At 41.4% G+C, this 18,577-nt stretch overlaps 2 protein-coding genes across 2 annotated transcripts; both read left to right on the forward strand.

Annotated features, from left to right (window-relative positions):
- The first annotated feature begins 12,645 nt into the window (after positions 1 to 12,645).
- On the forward strand, positions 12,646 to 14,493 carry LOC134177672 (uncharacterized). The gene is made up of 4 exons (XM_062644447.1): positions 12,646 to 12,898; positions 12,971 to 13,110; positions 13,414 to 14,358; positions 14,439 to 14,493. The coding sequence occupies exons 2-4, from the start codon at positions 12,995 to 12,997 to the stop codon at positions 14,491 to 14,493; spliced, it is 1,116 nt and encodes a 371-aa protein (XP_062500431.1). The 5' UTR covers positions 12,646 to 12,898; positions 12,971 to 12,994.
- A 31-nt stretch (positions 14,494 to 14,524) lies between these two features.
- LOC134177244 (52 kDa repressor of the inhibitor of the protein kinase-like) lies at positions 14,525 to 15,832 on the forward strand. The gene has a single exon (XM_062644023.1). The coding sequence runs from the start codon at positions 14,528 to 14,530 to the stop codon at positions 15,785 to 15,787; it is 1,260 nt and encodes a 419-aa protein (XP_062500007.1). The 5' UTR covers positions 14,525 to 14,527; the 3' UTR covers positions 15,788 to 15,832.
- The last annotated feature ends 2,745 nt before the right edge of the window (positions 15,833 to 18,577 follow it).

Here is an 18,577-nt window from a genome sequence, read left to right on the forward strand (position 1 = left end):
AAAATGCATGGAAACAGAACACCTTCTTCGGCCCATTTACGTTTGACTGCAAGAAATTTGAAACAATTCTCCAGAGTCTCCCTAGACACAACCTAGTGAAATCACACACCAATTAACACACAATTTCGGTTTGTCTAGACATTCTATTAGAGCAGTCGACCTTCAATATTTCGTTCCAGTTTTCTTTCGCAATGGGTGTTTTGTAATAGCGTCTTGAGTATATAGAATTCTCTTTTTGGTTGATATTCGAGCAATCGGAGTCCAGCAGTTGCAAATATCTGGTCTATATTACATAACTAAAACATTTCTGCAAGGACAAACGTAACCGCTTAGACCTCTTCGTAGTCAGCGACCGCGACGTCACTAAAATGCCAGTTTGTCTGATACTCTTTGAATTCTTGTGTTGATGATATACGGGGACAATCGCATGTTGCGAAGTCATGGGCTATCACTTTCCACCAGGCTTCAACCAATGCTATAGCAAAACAACTTTGATGCGAATGCAATAGGAAAAAGTAATTGTTGAATTAATTTAACGAGGATGTGCATGCAATCACACAAGACGTACGCGCATGCTCAAAGCTTTTACTTGCTATATCAAATTTCTTAGTTAACGGTCTGTCTGTAACCAAAAGAGGTTGCCAAAGTAGGAAAGCTAATTCGAAAAACTCCAAAATACAGCAATCTTTAATTTAATTAATTAAACAATTAATTAACTAATATTCTTGCAAACGTTGTAAATTGTTGACTTGACGTAATACAATTATAATCCTGTGTTTTAATAATAATAATGTATGTAAGCAGTTTATTATCTCTTTCAGCAGACTATAGTCGTTACTCAATAATTAATTAATTAAGCAGTGTATTTCAAAATCTTTCGACTTCGTCACTCAAACGTTTACCGGTAAAGCAAAAGAATGCTAATGCATTTGTATTTGGAATTTTGTAAAGAATGAGGCAAGAAATAGAAAATGTGAAGCTAGTAAGCAAATTTGAATTCAGATTGATTGATGTCAATTAACTATAAATAAACACCAATTGCCTTACAATTGTTATAGCATTTGGGTTAATTAATTTAATTATTATTGGACGTGATGCATCTATTAAAGAATAGAAAGTCTACTAACTACAGTGGGATCGTTGATCGACTTGGCAGAACGGCATTCCTCTCAAATTCACAGAAATGAAATTGTGTGTTAGTTCGTAAACGACATCTACCGTTACTTACAAAGCGTATATGCTGACTCAATACATTGATTTTAGCGCAGAACGCACTACTACTGTAGTCGTGTCGCATAAGCAGCAGCAGACAAAATAAAGCTTGTTCGTGTTTGTATATTACAAAATGTTGTAATTAACAATAAGGTCAACTTTGAAAGCATTACAAGCGGTCCAGAGATGTAGAAAGTTTTTGAATGGGTTTTCTATCAGTCCGAGGGATACATTTCTAGTGCCTCAATGTCCAGATATATATATATATATATATATGTGTGTGTGTGAGTGTGTGTGTGTGTGTGTGTGTGTGTGTGTGTGTGTGTGTGTGTGTGTGTGTGTGTATGTGTAAACGGACGACATGCATAGCGTATTCTAACAGTAAGAACGTTTCGACATACAGATCGACCTTTCTATACATCTTAATACCAAAACTATTTTCATACTAAGAAATATACAACGACAAAGACAAATTCTAAACTAAACATTATAATAATGTTTTTAGATTACATCTAATTAAGTGCTAGCCATATATTAGGTACTGGGTTGTAATATTTTATTCCCTTCTAATATTGACTGCCATTTGACTGACTATACACAGCCGTGTATAATTATTTATGAGTCGAACAATAAGACTAGCAGCTATAACGTGAGAATAAGCTACGCAGAGTTTACGCACAGAGTACGACGCATAACATTTAGCCATGGAGTCACGGACTAACCTAAGTAACTCATTACGCCATTTTACTCCATGTTATTGCAGTTAGAAACGTTACAGCATTGCAAGCACAAGGTTTGATGAATTTGCACAAACTGCGGTTTCGTCTGCTTACCGGTAAATTACGAGTAGGCAATTTATTATTTATTTGTCAAATTGCAGCTTTTAGGCAGCAAGATCTGCGCTTACCGTTTATCTAGACTCGTACCCAGTCCTTTCCTCGCTCGCTCGTATATCCACGTGCTCGACCGCGTGGTGGCTTTGACTTGACTACCGTTAGTGCTTGTCACACATGTCGCTTTACGCGGAGTGAATTGTGACATGCAGCAGTTACTGAGTGACGACAGCGCAGTGGCGTATACAGAATATTCTAACAAGGAAGTTTAGCATTCAAGGAGTCGGAAGTTAAATAGGCTGAATCCGTCGTGTCGATCTCGGCCGATTGGACTTCTTGCAAATATATGCATACGTAAAGCATGCAGCTCTATAGTAGTACTGCGTGTAAAGTACACAACGAGTGTATAGCTTATTGTATATTAGTAGAGTAAACAAGAGAAAGAATCAGAGCGGTTTGGTCTAGAATGAAATGTTTAGACTAATCTGTGCAGCAGAAAGACGGGCTCTGACGAACGTGATGTGACCACACCCCTTGCCAATGCGATGTCAACGGAATACCATTTGCTGATCTGAGTGGAATTATATCCCTAATATACTGTGCTTTGTTTGGGCAACAAGCGAGTTGCTTGTCAAGTGTTTATGATCAGTTGTAATGGGAGCCCGTTTTGGAGGAACCACAACTCCATCATTACGTCATTCTACCTCAAAGTTGTGTGTGTGTGTGTGTGTGTGTGTGTGTGTGTGTGTGTGTGTGTGTGTGTGTGTGTGTGTGTGTGTATGTGTTTGTGAATGAATGACAGAAGGCTACTAAAGCAAGTGTTTTATGGACAGTTGTTAAATGCCAAGAGAAGAACTGGTGGCCAAAAAACTTAGATATAAAGACATGCTGCGTCATCATCTGCAGAATGAGGGCATCAATCAGAACTATTGGGAGTCACTGGCGCCTGATCGTTTGGTTTGGAGGAAGAAAGTGTTATCTGGTCTGAAGAAGTTTGAAGATGCGAGAATGACAAAATTAGAAGAACGACGACACATGCACCAAAAAATGGCTCAAGGAGTAATTACAAGTCAATATGTATGCGCCATCTGTCATCGCCATTGTCATTCTCGCATAGTTCTCTATGCACATGAACAAACACACAAGCGATGGTTGAATTCTAATCAGTAGAGAAGTCGTGAACTCGTAAACGAGTAGCGGACAATGAATGAATGAATGAATGAATGTGTGAGTGTGTGTGTGTGTGTGCGCGCGTGTGTGTGTGTGTGTGTGTGTGCGTGCGCGCGTGTGTGAATGCCTCTTGTAATGTCTTCAACATGGAACTTGCTGTTTATTACGATCCAAGCCATTGGTACTTTGTGTAACAGCCGTTTTATTCCATCTGATTCTGTTGCAACTCGACTACAGAATCATGCTAGAATCAATGTATTGAGCCAGCGTAAACGCTTTGTAAGTAGCAGTAGATGTCATTTACAAACTAACACGCAATTTCATTTCTTTAAATTTGAGAGGAAAATTACGATGCCAAGTAAAACAAACGATTTCCTGGGAGTGTTGAGAATTTGCAGTTTTCAAGTAGAGACCATTCAAGTTAGATGTGTGACAAATACGGTACCACCAAGCTCCGTTATAGCTTGTGGCGCAGTTGTGACTGCACTTGTCATTGTCGTTTTCTTTAGTCGTAAAGGCCATCCCATTGTGCCCAGCCAATACATCGCTTGCGTTTCCACTATATGATGTGTAGATCAGAGAGCATTTACTCAACTCGTCACTTACCTGAAACCTTCTGTAGTCAGCATGTACTCGACAGCCACTGAAATCCATTAGATCTAAACGAACAGTCTGCGCCTGCTTTGTCAATCTGTGTATTTTGTTTAATCCCAGCCAGAATTCTCCGTCTAAGTCTCCAAATCCGATTTTGTACTCAGAACATTCGCGGTACAAGTCACCAGAACCGTTCTGACGTCTCTAAAACACTGTGCAGCCACCACCGTCTGTCGACATATCACAGTACACTTGAAATGAGTCCAATCCATCTCCAAGGTCTAAAGTGTTCACGCCGCTTAGCAATTTGCCTAACTGTTTAGCCTCTTGACAACTTGTCAAGACGGACAGACCGTCAGAAGGACAGACGGACAGACAGACAAACATACATACATACATACATTTTTTGTACATATGTACATACAAGAGCCCCTGATGTCCAGGTTTGATACTGTAATCACTATTCTGCAATCTAACACTACTGTATCAGAAGTCACTTATCGGAAGTCACTATGATGTACTTCACACTTGCTGTACTTGCTGTAGATACTTGCTGTAGACAGAACCTGACACTCCGGAGAGAGAGGCAATTGTATGTTAGTTCCTTGCCCAAGGAAATTTATGTATGTGGCCCTCCTGCAATCAAACTCTAACCCGAAGGTCCCGGATGTTGCCAATCTCCAACTGCACACTCTAACCAATTAAGCCACATACATACATACTTACATACATATATAAACACTTACAAACATACATACATACATACATACAGACAGACAGACAGACGGAGAAATAGTCAGACAGACTGACAGACAGACATATAAACTTATATTGTTAAAGCTTGTTTATGGTATGCTAGGCATGCAGTGTGCTTGACATGGTTGCAAAATGGAAGGTTTTTGAAGATTGTTAGTTTCCATTATTATGGTATGTTGCAATTTTTATCATACAAAGACAAAAGTTAATTTTAAAATTAAATATTTAATAACACTTTACTTTGATGCAAAAAATTATAGGTTTAGAACTCGTCACAAGGAATGTATATGTATACAGTATATGATGACTCTTGCTTGTAGAAATACATGTAGTGAGTAGGAGCTCAAATTAGGTCAATATGGCACAAATTATTTTAGACTATTGAGAAGTCTTGTTAATTATTTTACGTGTTTTTAGTGTTTTGCAAAATTTGAATACTGTGCGCATGCGTGTTACGGTGTATCTAAACGACTAAGTTAGTGTTGTTTTAGGAGTACAAAACGGAGCAAATTTATAAAACAGCGTTATTCAGCAATACGTCATCAGTTGTAGCAAATTTGAAATAGTTTAGTTGTTGTGGGTCATCGATAATACGCTGTCAAATAGACGGTACCGTATACGGGAACCAATGGTATCGAATACGGGACATGTGGTACCGGTTACGGGACTTCGTTAGATACGGGACTTGCAACGATAATATAGCCATGTGTGAGAGCAGACTAAAGCGATTTGCCGTATTATTTTGGAACTACTGAAAGTAGGTAAGCAGTCTAGTGTACTGACGAGACGTCAACGACAATATGTTTGCGTACTAGAAAGCGTGTGTTTGTGTATGGGTCTATTGAGTTGCTGTTAATAGTGCACGCGTAGCGTAGCGGTACAAGTTACCAAAAACAGTAAAAAGGGTCATCTACTAAGCTTCTTCTATTGTACACTCTTATTTTGTACTGAAATCACTAGCGCGCGTTACTCCTGGCAAGTTGGAGTGAGGTTGAAGCATGCTTATTCGTTTTGCTACTGAAACTTGGTTTATGTGTAGTTGAGATATTTAATTATTTAATGATTTGTTGATTCTTTATACAAACATAAGAGAAACGTATTGTCTAACTCGACTTTTGCAGACGTTTCAAATCACACCAATTGTTCAGTGTGGTTCAAACATACTAAAAGAATCCTAAATTATTAATTCACGACTGCATGCACTACGAACAGTTCAACAACTGCTGATTGCCTAGTGAGCTTACAAACTTGTATTCATCACATTAGATGCACTGATGGAGATTGTGGCCATGCTTGTCAAGGTTGACTGACAGTTTGTGAAACTCTTAGCTATGCACAAGACAAAGACTATTAATAGATTAATAATAATTGATACTAATAATAATTGATGGGCAATCACACTGTTGTGTAGTTAGTTGTGATGATAGCAACGTATAGGAGGCAGTAATTGATTAAAGAACGTTGTACAATTTACATGTTTACAAATGACATTGATGATTTTTCTCATACTGTAGCAGCAAGATATGTGAGAAGTATTTTGTATTCATTATTAATTATTGTTTCTGTTGTACGGAAATTGATGTGGACATGGGAAAACTTGAGGTTGAGGTTTAGTCTCACAACAGGTTGTGTCAATTTTGCTATTGTATTGACATGCTACTTACACACAGCCAGTTGAGTAACAAATTTATCAAATGTTCAATCTTCATTTCTCTCTAGCGCAAAAAAATATTTTCTAACTTGTTCTCAATCTATAAATAGTCTACGACTAGAAGCAGGTGATGCACTCACACCATAGTGGTTCCTGTGCGTGAAGAATGAATGTTTCGTCGGGACAATGGACATACTTCCTCACAGATATTGTGCGATGTTTTTGAGCGAGGCAGCATTGGCAATCTGATTTCAAGTATACGTTGACTGTGCCATCTTTCGTTGACCTATAGGCTTGTGTCTTGCTGTGGCATCGACCCGAGCATTGCCTTAGAGGCACTTGAACCGAACAGTTACCATGGTGGAACACTTGGAATGTAGTTGAAAGATTGCACGAGGTTCTTGTGAAAGACTTATGATGTTGAATACCCGCATTTGACAAATCAGCATAAGCTGCATATGCATTGGCTATGATTTCCACGCAGAGAACTGAGAGAGGAACAACTGAAATCATTCTCGTTTGTCACTGACAACTCACTGTATACTCTTTGAGAGCAATCATGTGCTGGTGGAGTCGTTCAACACTGGCAACAGTCGGACGAACTTGCAGTCGGACGAACTTGAGCTTATGAGTATTTCCATGGTACCTTATTCCTATCAGGAACTGTTAAACAACAAATGCGAGATTACGTACAGATCGAATATCACGCCACACGTTTAACTCCTGAAATAGGTGTGCAAATGTGATCAACTGGTAGTAGTTCGATAACACGAGTCACCGACAAGGTCCATATGTAACCATATTGGTGTACTTATCCGCTAGAGTAAATGGCAGTGTTTTAAGATATTGTCAACTATAGCCTCTCTTGCCCATTTGATAATGACGATGGTCATTGCTTATCTGCCGTTTATTACGCTCTTTAGATGTCGTCAATTAATGGCATGGTTTCTTGTGCCACGTTCCATTATGAGCATCTCTATTTGTAGGTCAATTTGTATGAGTCAGTGTGGGCTCGTGGTTAAAGGGGATTGTGAGGAGACATATACAGTGAGCAGAAAATATTGCTGTTGCCATGTGGTCGTTGCTACTGGTTTAATGGATTCAACTCGTTGATTGTTATTCTCCGTGTGTGCAGCTGACTCTCAAGTTGGTAGAAAGGCTGGGAATAATTAGTTATTACCACAGCCGTTACTTTAGGAGATTTTTTATAGCTTTTTGTTGAGAGCGCATGGCCTTTTAGTTTGGTGTTGATTTGTTTGTACTCGTAGTTCAGTGGAGGTGACCGTGATTGCTGGAAAACTGCTGAAACTAAAATAGGACAACGGCATTTGTGTGTACGTCCCTGCGTGCGTGTGCGTGCGTACGTGCGTGCATGTGTGTGTGTGTGTGTGTGTGTGTGTGTGTGTGTGTGTGTGTGTGTGTGTGCGCGCGCATGCGTGTGCGTGTGATATGGGCAAGTATCGTTGATGGGTGTACTTGCGGGGTATCTGTATACTGTCCTCTCTTTTCTTGTCGACTGTGCGAATTTGGTTGACGGTCTTGTCTGTAGTTGCACTGGCGTTTCCAGAAGAAGACGCGCTCACTGCAATTCTGTGATGTGTTTAATCCATGGAAAAAATCTTAGTCTGACAGGATTGTGGGAAGTTGGGCTGATATGCTTGGAAAGAAAAAAATGTGTGATTTGATATCCTGGCTCCTTCGTGCACCAACACCGGAAAAGTAGCAAAGCATTTGTTTTGTAAGAGATTTCCGTACACTGTGAGTGGGTAGGTCCGTGCATCGCCCGTATGCATTGGGCAATTCTATGCAATTACACTCCAGCTAGGCAGGGGTATGGATGACATCACTCATCAACCCTCTTTGAAGTTTCCTACTCAGAAATCACTGCTTGAGCACATAGCCTCTCCTCGGAATAATGTTTCCTCACGTGCCTCGTCGGAATAGAGAATGTGTGTGCCTTGCAATGTGGTATCTTTGGCTCTGGTAGAGCCCTATATGGGCTCTGGTGTACGTAAGTTGGGCTTTGGTTCATTGGGCTCTGGTATACAGATATGAATATACTGTATTCATACTTTTCTCTTTCCTTTGGAAAATTTCATGCATACTTCTGCATGGAGGGTAACTGGAGTAGCCCATTGCTACGATTTTTCGCGTCCGGATGCATGGCTAACTGTTTCTGGATATTGCGTGACGTGTGATTGCTGACTAGCAGAGACGTCTTAGACAGTCATAGTTACTACAGTAGATTACACATGTAGACTATACATGACGGCATCATAATCATGCAATAGGCAACAGTCCGAATCAGTCCCATGTGTAGCCGATTTGTGTGTAGTCAGTCTACATTAATTGAGTTTAATGTCAATTGGTAGCCTGCCCGCAACCATGAAATTCTGGCGACGTCGCTGTCATCTTCCATCACATTGGTGATCGTGCAGACTCCTACTTGTGACCGTAATCACATTGTAACAATATAATTCATCACGAGAGGCCGTTGTGCGGTACCGCTCCATGCATTGCCTGATCAATTGTATCTCGTGCCTCTATACTTGATCACTACTGAGTCATCCTACGGATTGACGTCCTTTCTGCACAACGAGCGGATAATGACACGCAACAAACCAGTCCATCTCATCATTAATGATGAATCAATACATCAGTGATAAATTCTTACATAAGAAATATGCGACAACAGATAAACAAAACAAAACAAAACGGTTTCTTATATCATGAAAAGCAGTAGAGCAAGAGCATGCGAGATGTTGTGGCGCGATCACGCCTACGACTGGGAATCCAAGGCCACCAACATTACAGCGCCTGTCTTGCGGTCACATAGTGTTACGTAGAGTACAGCACGATTGTGGGTTACGTACGAGACAGTAGTTGATTCTGGACGTCAGCCCGACGTACTGACAAGTGGTCTACTGTATGAAGAAACATCGGTGATCGGCTATCCACCGTATGGTGTAGTATCCGATCGGAACTAGGAAACAGACATCAGAACGCAATTATGTCAAAATTACATTTTCTTATAGTTAATTAATTACGAAATTTGTTAGGTTTATAACTTAATCACTAGAATTGAACGACAAGACTTCTATGTTTTGCGTTTTCTATTGTTACTCTGTTTAGACCTAAACGACTTCTAAACATGTTTATAGCCGCTGTAGTATATGGGGACATGACATTTTAATGTGGTGTTCTTTCACCACATTGTTCAATTATTTCTCAACTTGTGGTTGCTGCGACTACTGAGAGTAACCATTTAGGAGGCGATGTACATTAATCATCAAGTCAAGAATTCGGCACTGACTTTGATTTTCTGTTTCAATGTCAAAATCTAGTACAATCGCAATAGAGAATGCGCTAGTAATATAACGTGCATTGATCACGTCACGTGGTAAGAATTGAATACAGAAACCTCTAAGCTTTCCAGGAAAACTTTAGCTGAAGTTTTTGATAATTATAGTAATCAACTCCTACACGAGCATCACGTGTACTTAAATACATGTCGTCTTTGCACAACTACAATTAACTAACTTACTGCATTCAGTAGATTGAGTCACGAACTAGGATGAATAAATAGTGATGCAGACAAGCGGAACGGTGCAATTCTTGTCTTACGGCGTCTTTGACTTACATGTACATAGATTTACTAACTGATCAATTAGCAACGTATCATTTCGGTACCGTATAATTATGTACATACGAACAAATGAATCTGGAGACGGCGGCTATGGCCTTGCGTAGCCAGACCTTACCGCCGCGTCATATATATATATATATATATATATATATATATATATATATATATATATATATATTGTACACGTCGCCTTGACATCTGCTTTTTGCGATCGTAGTTGTCTAGTCCGCGTCTATAATATTGACCATACATGCATTATAGGAGTCATTTCAATATCTACTTTTCTCTCCAAATACTTCTTTTGTGTGATACGGAGACGAGTCAAAGACTTTCCGTGCTCGGTGGGCATTTAAATTAGTAGACGTCTGCAGTCAACACTAACACAATTCTTTACGGTTCTCGCTTATATTGCACTCGCATCAAGCAAATCGGGTGTCCGATTAGAGAACAAGACCCGCGCCTGTTCTTGCTTGATCACTTGGCGTATTGCTGTTCACGGTGACAAAATAGAACTTCCGCTGGTTTTCCGGTCTATCGGACACGCTCATCAAATATCGGACAGCCGCCGGTCTTGTTCTCTACTACTGTACAACCATCGGACACACGAGTTTGCTAATGCGAGTGCAAATGGGCGAGAACGGCGATGAATTGTGTTAATACTGACTGCAGACGTTTTGTAAATGCTCGACAAGCATGAAGAGCCTTTAACTCGATCGTCTCTGTATATCGAAAGAATTAATTAGTTAGCCAGCCGTCCGCAAACAAATGAACGAATCTACAGGTGCTACACTGAAAACATTTAAGCCCTCCCTCATCTAGCACATACCCATCGTTCGTGACCAAATGAATCTAGAGACGGCGTTAGGCTATAGCTTCATCATGGAGCAGTACAGAGCCGTATCCAGCAGTATACTCATGTAGCCAGACCCTACCGCCGCGTCATGTCGCCTAGGCCAGTGCTAATCGGTGGCTCAAATCACGTGGGAGGTGGTATACAATGCGTTCCGTCACATTGGAACCACCACCTGATCTGCATCATGCGTCACCTCACAGCCCGCTGTCGCACACAAAAGCAGACCACAATTTGGACGCCACTCGTTGCGTTATGGAGTGTCTCGATTCTCCTAGAGCAGCCCGATGCTGCCTCGTCTAAAACAATCGTTTGTGGTAGGCACTGTTTGTATGTCCAAATAATTGAGCATTAGAGCTTTGATCCACTGCTGCCCCGTTTATCTCTACAGGTTCAGGTCTTCGTGCACGTTCTCTCTAACCAGACAACAAGTATTGATGTTTATCAGAAAGCGGGAAACACTATCAGACTGAATAAAGCAAAGCTCAGCGTGGCTGGGTGGATATTGAGGTTTGCAGACAGAGTGAAGAAGAAATCTGAATTCAGAAGTTACAAAAACTCAAAACCTGAAATGAGTACATATATAGTAAAAGAAATGAAACCCTTGTTTTAAGGTATAACTGTTGATTATTATCTACAAACTCATCTTAACTTGATAAAAGCAGTTCTCAACCTATGGGGTAAGTCAATCTACATAGATATAAATTGAAATCAATTTTGAATATAGAGAACAATAGTAAGCTTCATTAATTATTTTCAGAGAGACCGTGTTTGCAATAGTGAAATTCTCAACAACAGACAAACATTACCATCTACGAAATCCGAATGCTAAGAGAATGTTTTTCGATGTAACTGCTGGCCAGAAAGCCTCGACTGACAGTAGAAATTTTCAAACTGCCAGACAACAGAATGTCTGAAATTATCATTCTCACTCAGACGAGTGATAGTTCTATCTGTCTAACTTTAGAACGTCTAAAACGAAACGACACTGGAACATACAGTGTGATCGCCCGGAACTGTCTACATCCGGCATCCACTCCAATGTCATTCACCATCCAAGTACTTCCTGCAGGTAATTAATTAATTAGTCCTAAAGACTCCACCACGAGAGGATAAAAATACCTTCAGTGTTCGAAACCATCGCATTATGCCGCTGATTATTCTCAATCTCTCCTGCTGCAGCCGCTGCCCCTGGACAAGTGGCTGCTTGAACAAGGTAGGATGGCTGTAAGGAGTTTTGGACAGTCAAGTTAAAATAAGTCGGTAGACCATGTTCGAAATTCGGTTGAAAAATATCACCAGGTCTTAAATTGCTTGTGTTACTGCATCGCATTTCTCGACGACAACGAGAATCATCCACTAGGAGTGCATTGAAGACTACTTCACAGAGTGTATTGTGACGCTTCATTCTCAGGTTCTGCTCTTGGTTGCAACTCAATAAATGATCACCGAATTTGTCAATGATTGCACCACATGTACAGCGCTTGGCATCAGAAGGCAAGTTGAAGATTGGAATGCCCAACCAGACTCTCATAGCAACACTAAATTCTTTGCTGGGCACGGCGGGCCGAGGCTTAGGTGTGGCAATGCTTGCAACCATGCACTAGCATGTTGGCCAGAAATGGTGTTCAGTCTAGCGCGATCTCGAATATATATATGTATATATATATATATATATGTACGTATGTATGTATGTATGTATGTATGTATGTATGTATGTATGTATGTATGTATGTATGTATAAATGACTATCTCAGTCACCTTGACAAAGAAGCAAAAAGCCCATCCCACCATCAATTGTCCTGATCGCGATCGGGAAACGACGACTACCTGAGTAACCTATCAGATCTCAGGGGCGGATATAGGGAGGGTGCACCGGGTGCACGTGCACCCCCCCTCCGCCAGTCTTGAGGAAGGTCTAGATAGCCACGAAGTTCCATACCCATTTTCTTGCGGCGCACTCACGTAGCAGAAATATGTGGGTGCACGAAGAATTGCGTCTGGGTACAGAGTACGAGCTAATGCGAAGATTATCGATCACGTGTCCATCTCGTGTTTGACTGACAACCTGACTGACAACTGTGAACTGCGCACTGTGTCGCTGCGTGGAACCGCGAGTTTGTATTTCCCGTATATACGTTGCCACGTGCAGTGTTCGTGTCCTAGCGTGGGGTCGATCGCAAACCGTAAGTGACAGCACGTGGTTGCTGCATGCTGTCCTATTACGGGCTTACTAGAGATGATCGTTCTTGTGACAGGCTCATTGTACTGTAAAGTCTGACATGGCTTCCCGTAGTCGTCCTTCCAACCCTCAGTCTCAGACTCTCACGAAGTATTTTGGCTCTGTGTCAAAGCGGCCTCGCTTGGATGAGGAGGACAGACGACCGGACTCTACAAAGTAAGTCGGTGTGGACTAGCAAACCAGAGTGCTAACCACTCGACCAATATGTATGTATGTATGTATGTAGGTAGGTAGGTAGGTAGGTGGGTGGGTGGGTGGGTGGGTGGGTGGGTGGGTGGGTAGGTAGGTAGGTAGGTAGGTAGGTAGGTAGGTAGGTAGGTAGGTAGGTAGGTAAGTAGGTAGGTAGGTAGGTAGGTAGGTAGCTAGGTATCTAAGTACGTATTTAGGTTAGGATATGGTGTTGGTACGGCAGCAAATAACGTTTGTGATAAGGATGCTCATGCAAATGTTTTCATCCAGGGTACCGGATGATGGAGGTGACGATCTGCATGGAGACAACAGTAGCTTACCATCACTGGAAAGACCAGACGATGCCACTTTTATCCATCCAGCTGTGTCTTCCGGAGATTTTGCTAGAATTGTACAGTTGAAGGAAGAACGAACTCTGACAGATCAGGAAAAGTACCATCTACTTACTAACCATTTCCGGCCCAGCGCTACCTACCGCTTTCCATCTGTTCTTTATGGGAAGAAGAAGCGTGCATTTCAACATGACTGGCTTCACCAATATAACGGTCTTGTGTATTCTGAGACAATGCAGGGAAGCTACTGCAAATACTGTGTCCTGTTTGGTCAAGCTGCGTACTCTGTGTACAGTTTTACCGGTACTCTGATTAGTAAACCACTCACTAATCTCCAGAAGGCCAGTGAGAAGCTGCGTAACCATTTCATTGGTGTCGGAGGGAGTTCAGCAAGGAAGTACCACTTACAAGCTGTTGAAAAGGCAGAGAATTTTAAGGCTGTGATGGAAAAGAAACAGTTGCCAGTTGACCAGCAACTTTCCAGCCTTCGAGCTCAGCGTATTGCCAAAAACAGAGAAATCCTAAGATCTGTAGCAGAAACTGTTATACTTTGTGGCAGGCAAGGGCTTGCTTTGAGAGGCCATCGCGATGATTGGAAGTGGTTAGAGAAAACGCCATACGCTAATCACGGAAATTTCATGGCCTTACTTCAGTTTCGGATTCAGAGTGGAGACAAAGTTTTAGCTGATCACCTTCAATCTGGTGGTTGCCAAGGAAACGCTCTGTACACAAGCAAAACCATTCAAAATGAGTTGATTGACGTATGTGATCATATAATCCGCACCCGCATTTTAAACGAAGTCCGAGATGCCCCTTTTTTCTCAATCATGGCAGACGAAGCAACAGATGCTGCCAATAAGGAGCAGCTGGCTATCAGTGTCCGGTATGTGAAGGAGGCTACACGAAGTATCGAAGAGCGATTCTTAGGTTTTAGTGAGTGTGTTACTGGCGTAACTGGAGAAGCCATAGCAGATCGCATTCTTCGGCATCTAGTCGACTGGCAGCTTCCAGCCGATAATCTCATCGGTCAGACGTACGATGGTGCCGGAGCCATGGCTGGAAGAAAGAAAGGAGCAGCAGCACGCATAACACAGCTCTACCCAAAGGCTCTTTATACGCATTGCAATGCGCATGTTCTCAACCTTTGTGTGGTAAAATGTTGTCGCATTCGTGAAATCCAGAATGCCATGGACACCGCTGACAGGATTTGCCGTTTCTTTGCCAACTCGCCAAAGAGACAGCTTGCTTTAGAAAAGTCGATAGGAGCGGTTTTGGATGGTGAGCATCGCAAAAGAATAAAGTCACTTTGCAAAACTAGATGGGTGGAAAGGCACCAGGCCTTTGAGGTCTTCGCAGATCTCTTACAGCCATTGATTTTCTGTTTGGAAGAGATCAAAGATTCGGTGGAGTGGAACAGAGAAACCAGAGCTGATGCACAGTCATTCTTTCTGGCTTTAACAAGATTTCCGTTCATCTTCACTTTAATACTGACAAAGGATGTTTTAGCGTACACTAAAGCCCTGAGTGTCAAGTTGCAGGGCCGTTATGTTGACATAGTGAAGGCATACCAGGAAATAAGGTTTGTCACTTCCACACTTCACAGTGCCAGGGTGAATGTCACTACAATCCATTCACGAGTCTATCAAAAGGCTTTGGAAGTAGCCGGTAAGGTTAATGTAGAAGAGAGCTTGCCAAGAACGACTGGACGTCAACAGCACCGCGGCAATGTGCCTGCATCTTCTGCATCCGATTACTACCGGAAACAGCTGACCATCCCAATGCTGGACCATCTCATCAATGAAATGGGTTACCGGTTTAGCGAAAGTTCTTCAGCTGTTGTTTCTCAAATCACGCGTCTTTTGCCACCATCCTTGGCAGTGAGTGACAACATCTTGTCTTCAGCAGATATTCCCGACTTGGTCAAGATGTATGGCGATGATTTACCAGCCGCAGCTGCTCTGGATACGGAGCTTCACAGCTGGACAGTGAAATGGAGCGGGTCGGTACAGTTTGCAGCAGATAAAGATACACCCTCGAAGGTTCTCAACCAAATCGACAAGGACTTCTTTCCAAATGTTGGGCAGCTGTTAAAGATAGCATGCACACTCTCGGTAACAAGTGCGGAGTGCGAACGTTCCATTAGCCGTCTGCGGTTTTTGAAAACTTGCATGCGTAGCGGCATGGGAGAGTCACGCTTGAATGGCCTAACGCTGCTCCATGTTCACCGGGATATCCCGTGTGATGCTGAAGCCGTCGTGGAAGAATTTGCAAAGCGAAACCCACGGCGGCTTCAGCTGTCCGAGTTTTGTTAGCAATGGTTTGTTTGTTAAATAGTTATGTGAGAGATCTGCCTTGAATATATTACAACTACTTGCTTCACGTTATACTGCAATTTTCGTACCGTCCTGAAGAAATTCTCTTTTGACTCTGTGTACCCCGGGCCCCCGTTTAACTCCTGTATCCGCGCTTGAGCTGTTTGACTCGCCCCCATAGTGGACTGCTTGTCTTTGATGGTTGCAGTCAACATCAAGACAACAGATCTACCGTCATTTTTGGTTGCAAAGTCTACTTTCACCTTATACTACTTCCCTGAAATGGGTGTGGTCTAGCGTTTCATGTCCGTGCACCCCCTCTCCTCAGATCCTGGATCCGCCCCTGGATCTAGATACCAGTACACGTAATCTAAATTACTAGAGAGTTTGCATGTTTACTTCCATTTCAGGGTTTCAACAAATACGTATTGTCTAGCTAGAGCGCGTCGTTTTCAGTAAACGGCCAGACATATTAATTAGTTAACATTACTCCCAACGTGAGGCGCAGCTTACAAGTACCGTAAAACTGGTAATTACACCCCGGATATTCTTTGTTTTATCATGAGCAAGGCGTCGGAATATCTCGTAGCTATGGTGTACTAGGATTCAGAGCGAGTTAGGTGCGTAGAAATGTTATACGGAGAAGAATTCATAGGCTTTGAGAATGAAGCCCAACGCAAGATAGTCTGCAGCTCAAAAAGTATACTGACATGCAGCTAACTAGCTAGAGCACGGGAAACTACATAGCTACGCTTAGACGTATGCCAGTGGCAGGTCCCCGCAGCGATGAGAGAGTTCTGTTTGATCCGATTTCAGTACTGGATGGGATAGATATATTGCACTAGTCTAGAGCTTTTATTAATTAACTAGTTGTACGGTTTCCGTAGGCGTCTCGCGTTCGTGAGTAACACGTCCAACAGAGTTTTCAGACAGTCTACTGAAACGCCGAGTTCTAGCTAGACAATACGCATTTGTTGAAACCCTAGCTGTCATGGAAGTAAACATGCAAACTTCCTAGTAGTTTAGACTACTTATATAGACCTGGTATAGGTAGTCGTCGTTGAGATGTACAGTCTAGGTATGCACTCAGTTCCGTTGTAACGACAGTGGTGTGGTATTTACTGACATAGAAATCGATATCAGCAAACATTGACTATCAACAGTGTTAGATGCAGCACAGTGTAGTAAAGGATTGATCCTACTGTAGTACGGGACGTGTGAATAGTTGACTGTAGGTGGCATGCAACTCCTGAAAGTGTTTCTAGGTTGTCAAGTACACACAGTCCCTAGCTACAATACAAAAAGATGGGGCGACGAAACTTCATGAATCATTTTCTTCGTCGTTTGATCACTTGCACAAATTGCTCTTAGACTCATCTGTAGTCGGACACGGAAACGATTTTTAAGGTAGGTCCTATCATGAAACGTGGTCGTGGGGAGGAGAAATTTGAGATTTGCGTTCATACACACACACACACACACACACACACACACACACACACACACACACACACACACACACACACACACACACACACACACACACACACACACACACACACACCAAAAGCTTGATGGAAAGCCATATAGGACCACAACCATTTCTGTTGTGCGACCTGGATTAGAATCCTCGCTACGCTCAGCAATTAACCGCATAATATGATACAGCAAACGCGATAAAATATCACTTTTGTTATTTATTGTAGCTTTATATCTAAGGGGGTATGTTTACTATAATCTTCTGCTTTTAGCGCGCGTTACGCTAGACTATGCTAGGTGATTTGGCAAAAAGCCTTCACAAATTATGTGTGCTTAATTAATTAAAATGCATTGTAACTAGATCTATGCAAGTCAAGCAGAAACAACTCTAGAGTCGATTATAAACAAAGTGTAGACAAATTACAAAGCGTAAGAAATTGCCTACCTGGTAGGCTGTTTGTGTTTTCTGGTTAACTAATTGTTTTGATTTTACTGTTGTCTAACAGAGTACGTTGGTGCTATTGTTACAGCAGTTGAATATTGTTCGAATTTAGTAGATTTGTGCAACGAACGATGCAAGCAGAAAGGTCTTTGTGACAAGGTAACCAAAGTTTAGAATTTAGAATCTCGATCTGCCATGATAATCTCTATTTTTATACAGTACGTCTAAAACAGATTTCGTTCCTAGTAAAGGGCATGAGAGACATGCAGTTTGAGTCTCAATGCTTTGACGCAATTTCTTTTTAAGCAGTCTTATTTATATGAAACGTTGAGACCATCTTCCCATCTTCAAAAACGTCAGTGTGAGTTTAGTGAGTATATGGTACTAGCTGAAACCGTGTAGTGCAATATATTACAGTTGTCAAAGCATTTAGCAAACGATAGTCTTGATTCAAGTATGGTTCTAATTATAATAAAATTTCTAGAACATATGTCAATAAATGAGATTGCAGCAAAATTTGTAAAACACATCTCTTTACTGCAAATAGTGCAGGATCTTTGTTATTGGTTGCTGGAGTTTGCCAGTTTAATCCAAACCATATATAATTATATAAAATTTACTAAATCTGTATGTATCAGTTACAGTTTATAGTACAGCTTCAGATCTCTCTTACAGATATCCTTGCAGCTTTTACTTAAATGTATTTAATAGGTGCTTATGAATCACTTTCAATAATAATTAATTTAATTAACGCAAATGCTATAACAATTGTAAGGCAATATAGGTGTCTATTTAATATTAATTGACATCAATCGACTAGATTTTAAATATACTTACTAACTTCCATTTTTACCATTTTTTGCCATTAC

The sequence above is a fragment of the Corticium candelabrum genome, chromosome 3 (genome assembly GCF_963422355.1).
Source record: "Corticium candelabrum chromosome 3, ooCorCand1.1, whole genome shotgun sequence".
Taxonomy (NCBI): domain Eukaryota; kingdom Metazoa; phylum Porifera; class Homoscleromorpha; order Homosclerophorida; family Plakinidae; genus Corticium; species Corticium candelabrum.

Coding starts and splice junctions, on each gene's coding strand:
- LOC134177672 (XM_062644447.1), top strand. CDS start 12,995: ATGGCTTCCCGTAGTCGTCCTTCCAACCCTCAGTCTCAGACTCTCACG. Junction 13,111..13,413: donor AGACGACCGGACTCTACAAA/GTAAGTCGGTGT, acceptor GTTTTCATCCAG/GGTACCGGATGATGGAGGTG. Junction 14,359..14,438: donor CAGCTGGCTATCAGTGTCCG/GTATGTGAAGGA, acceptor TAACTGGAGAAG/CCATAGCAGATCGCATTCTT.
- LOC134177244 (XM_062644023.1), top strand. CDS start 14,528: ATGGCTGGAAGAAAGAAAGGAGCAGCAGCACGCATAACACAGCTCTAC.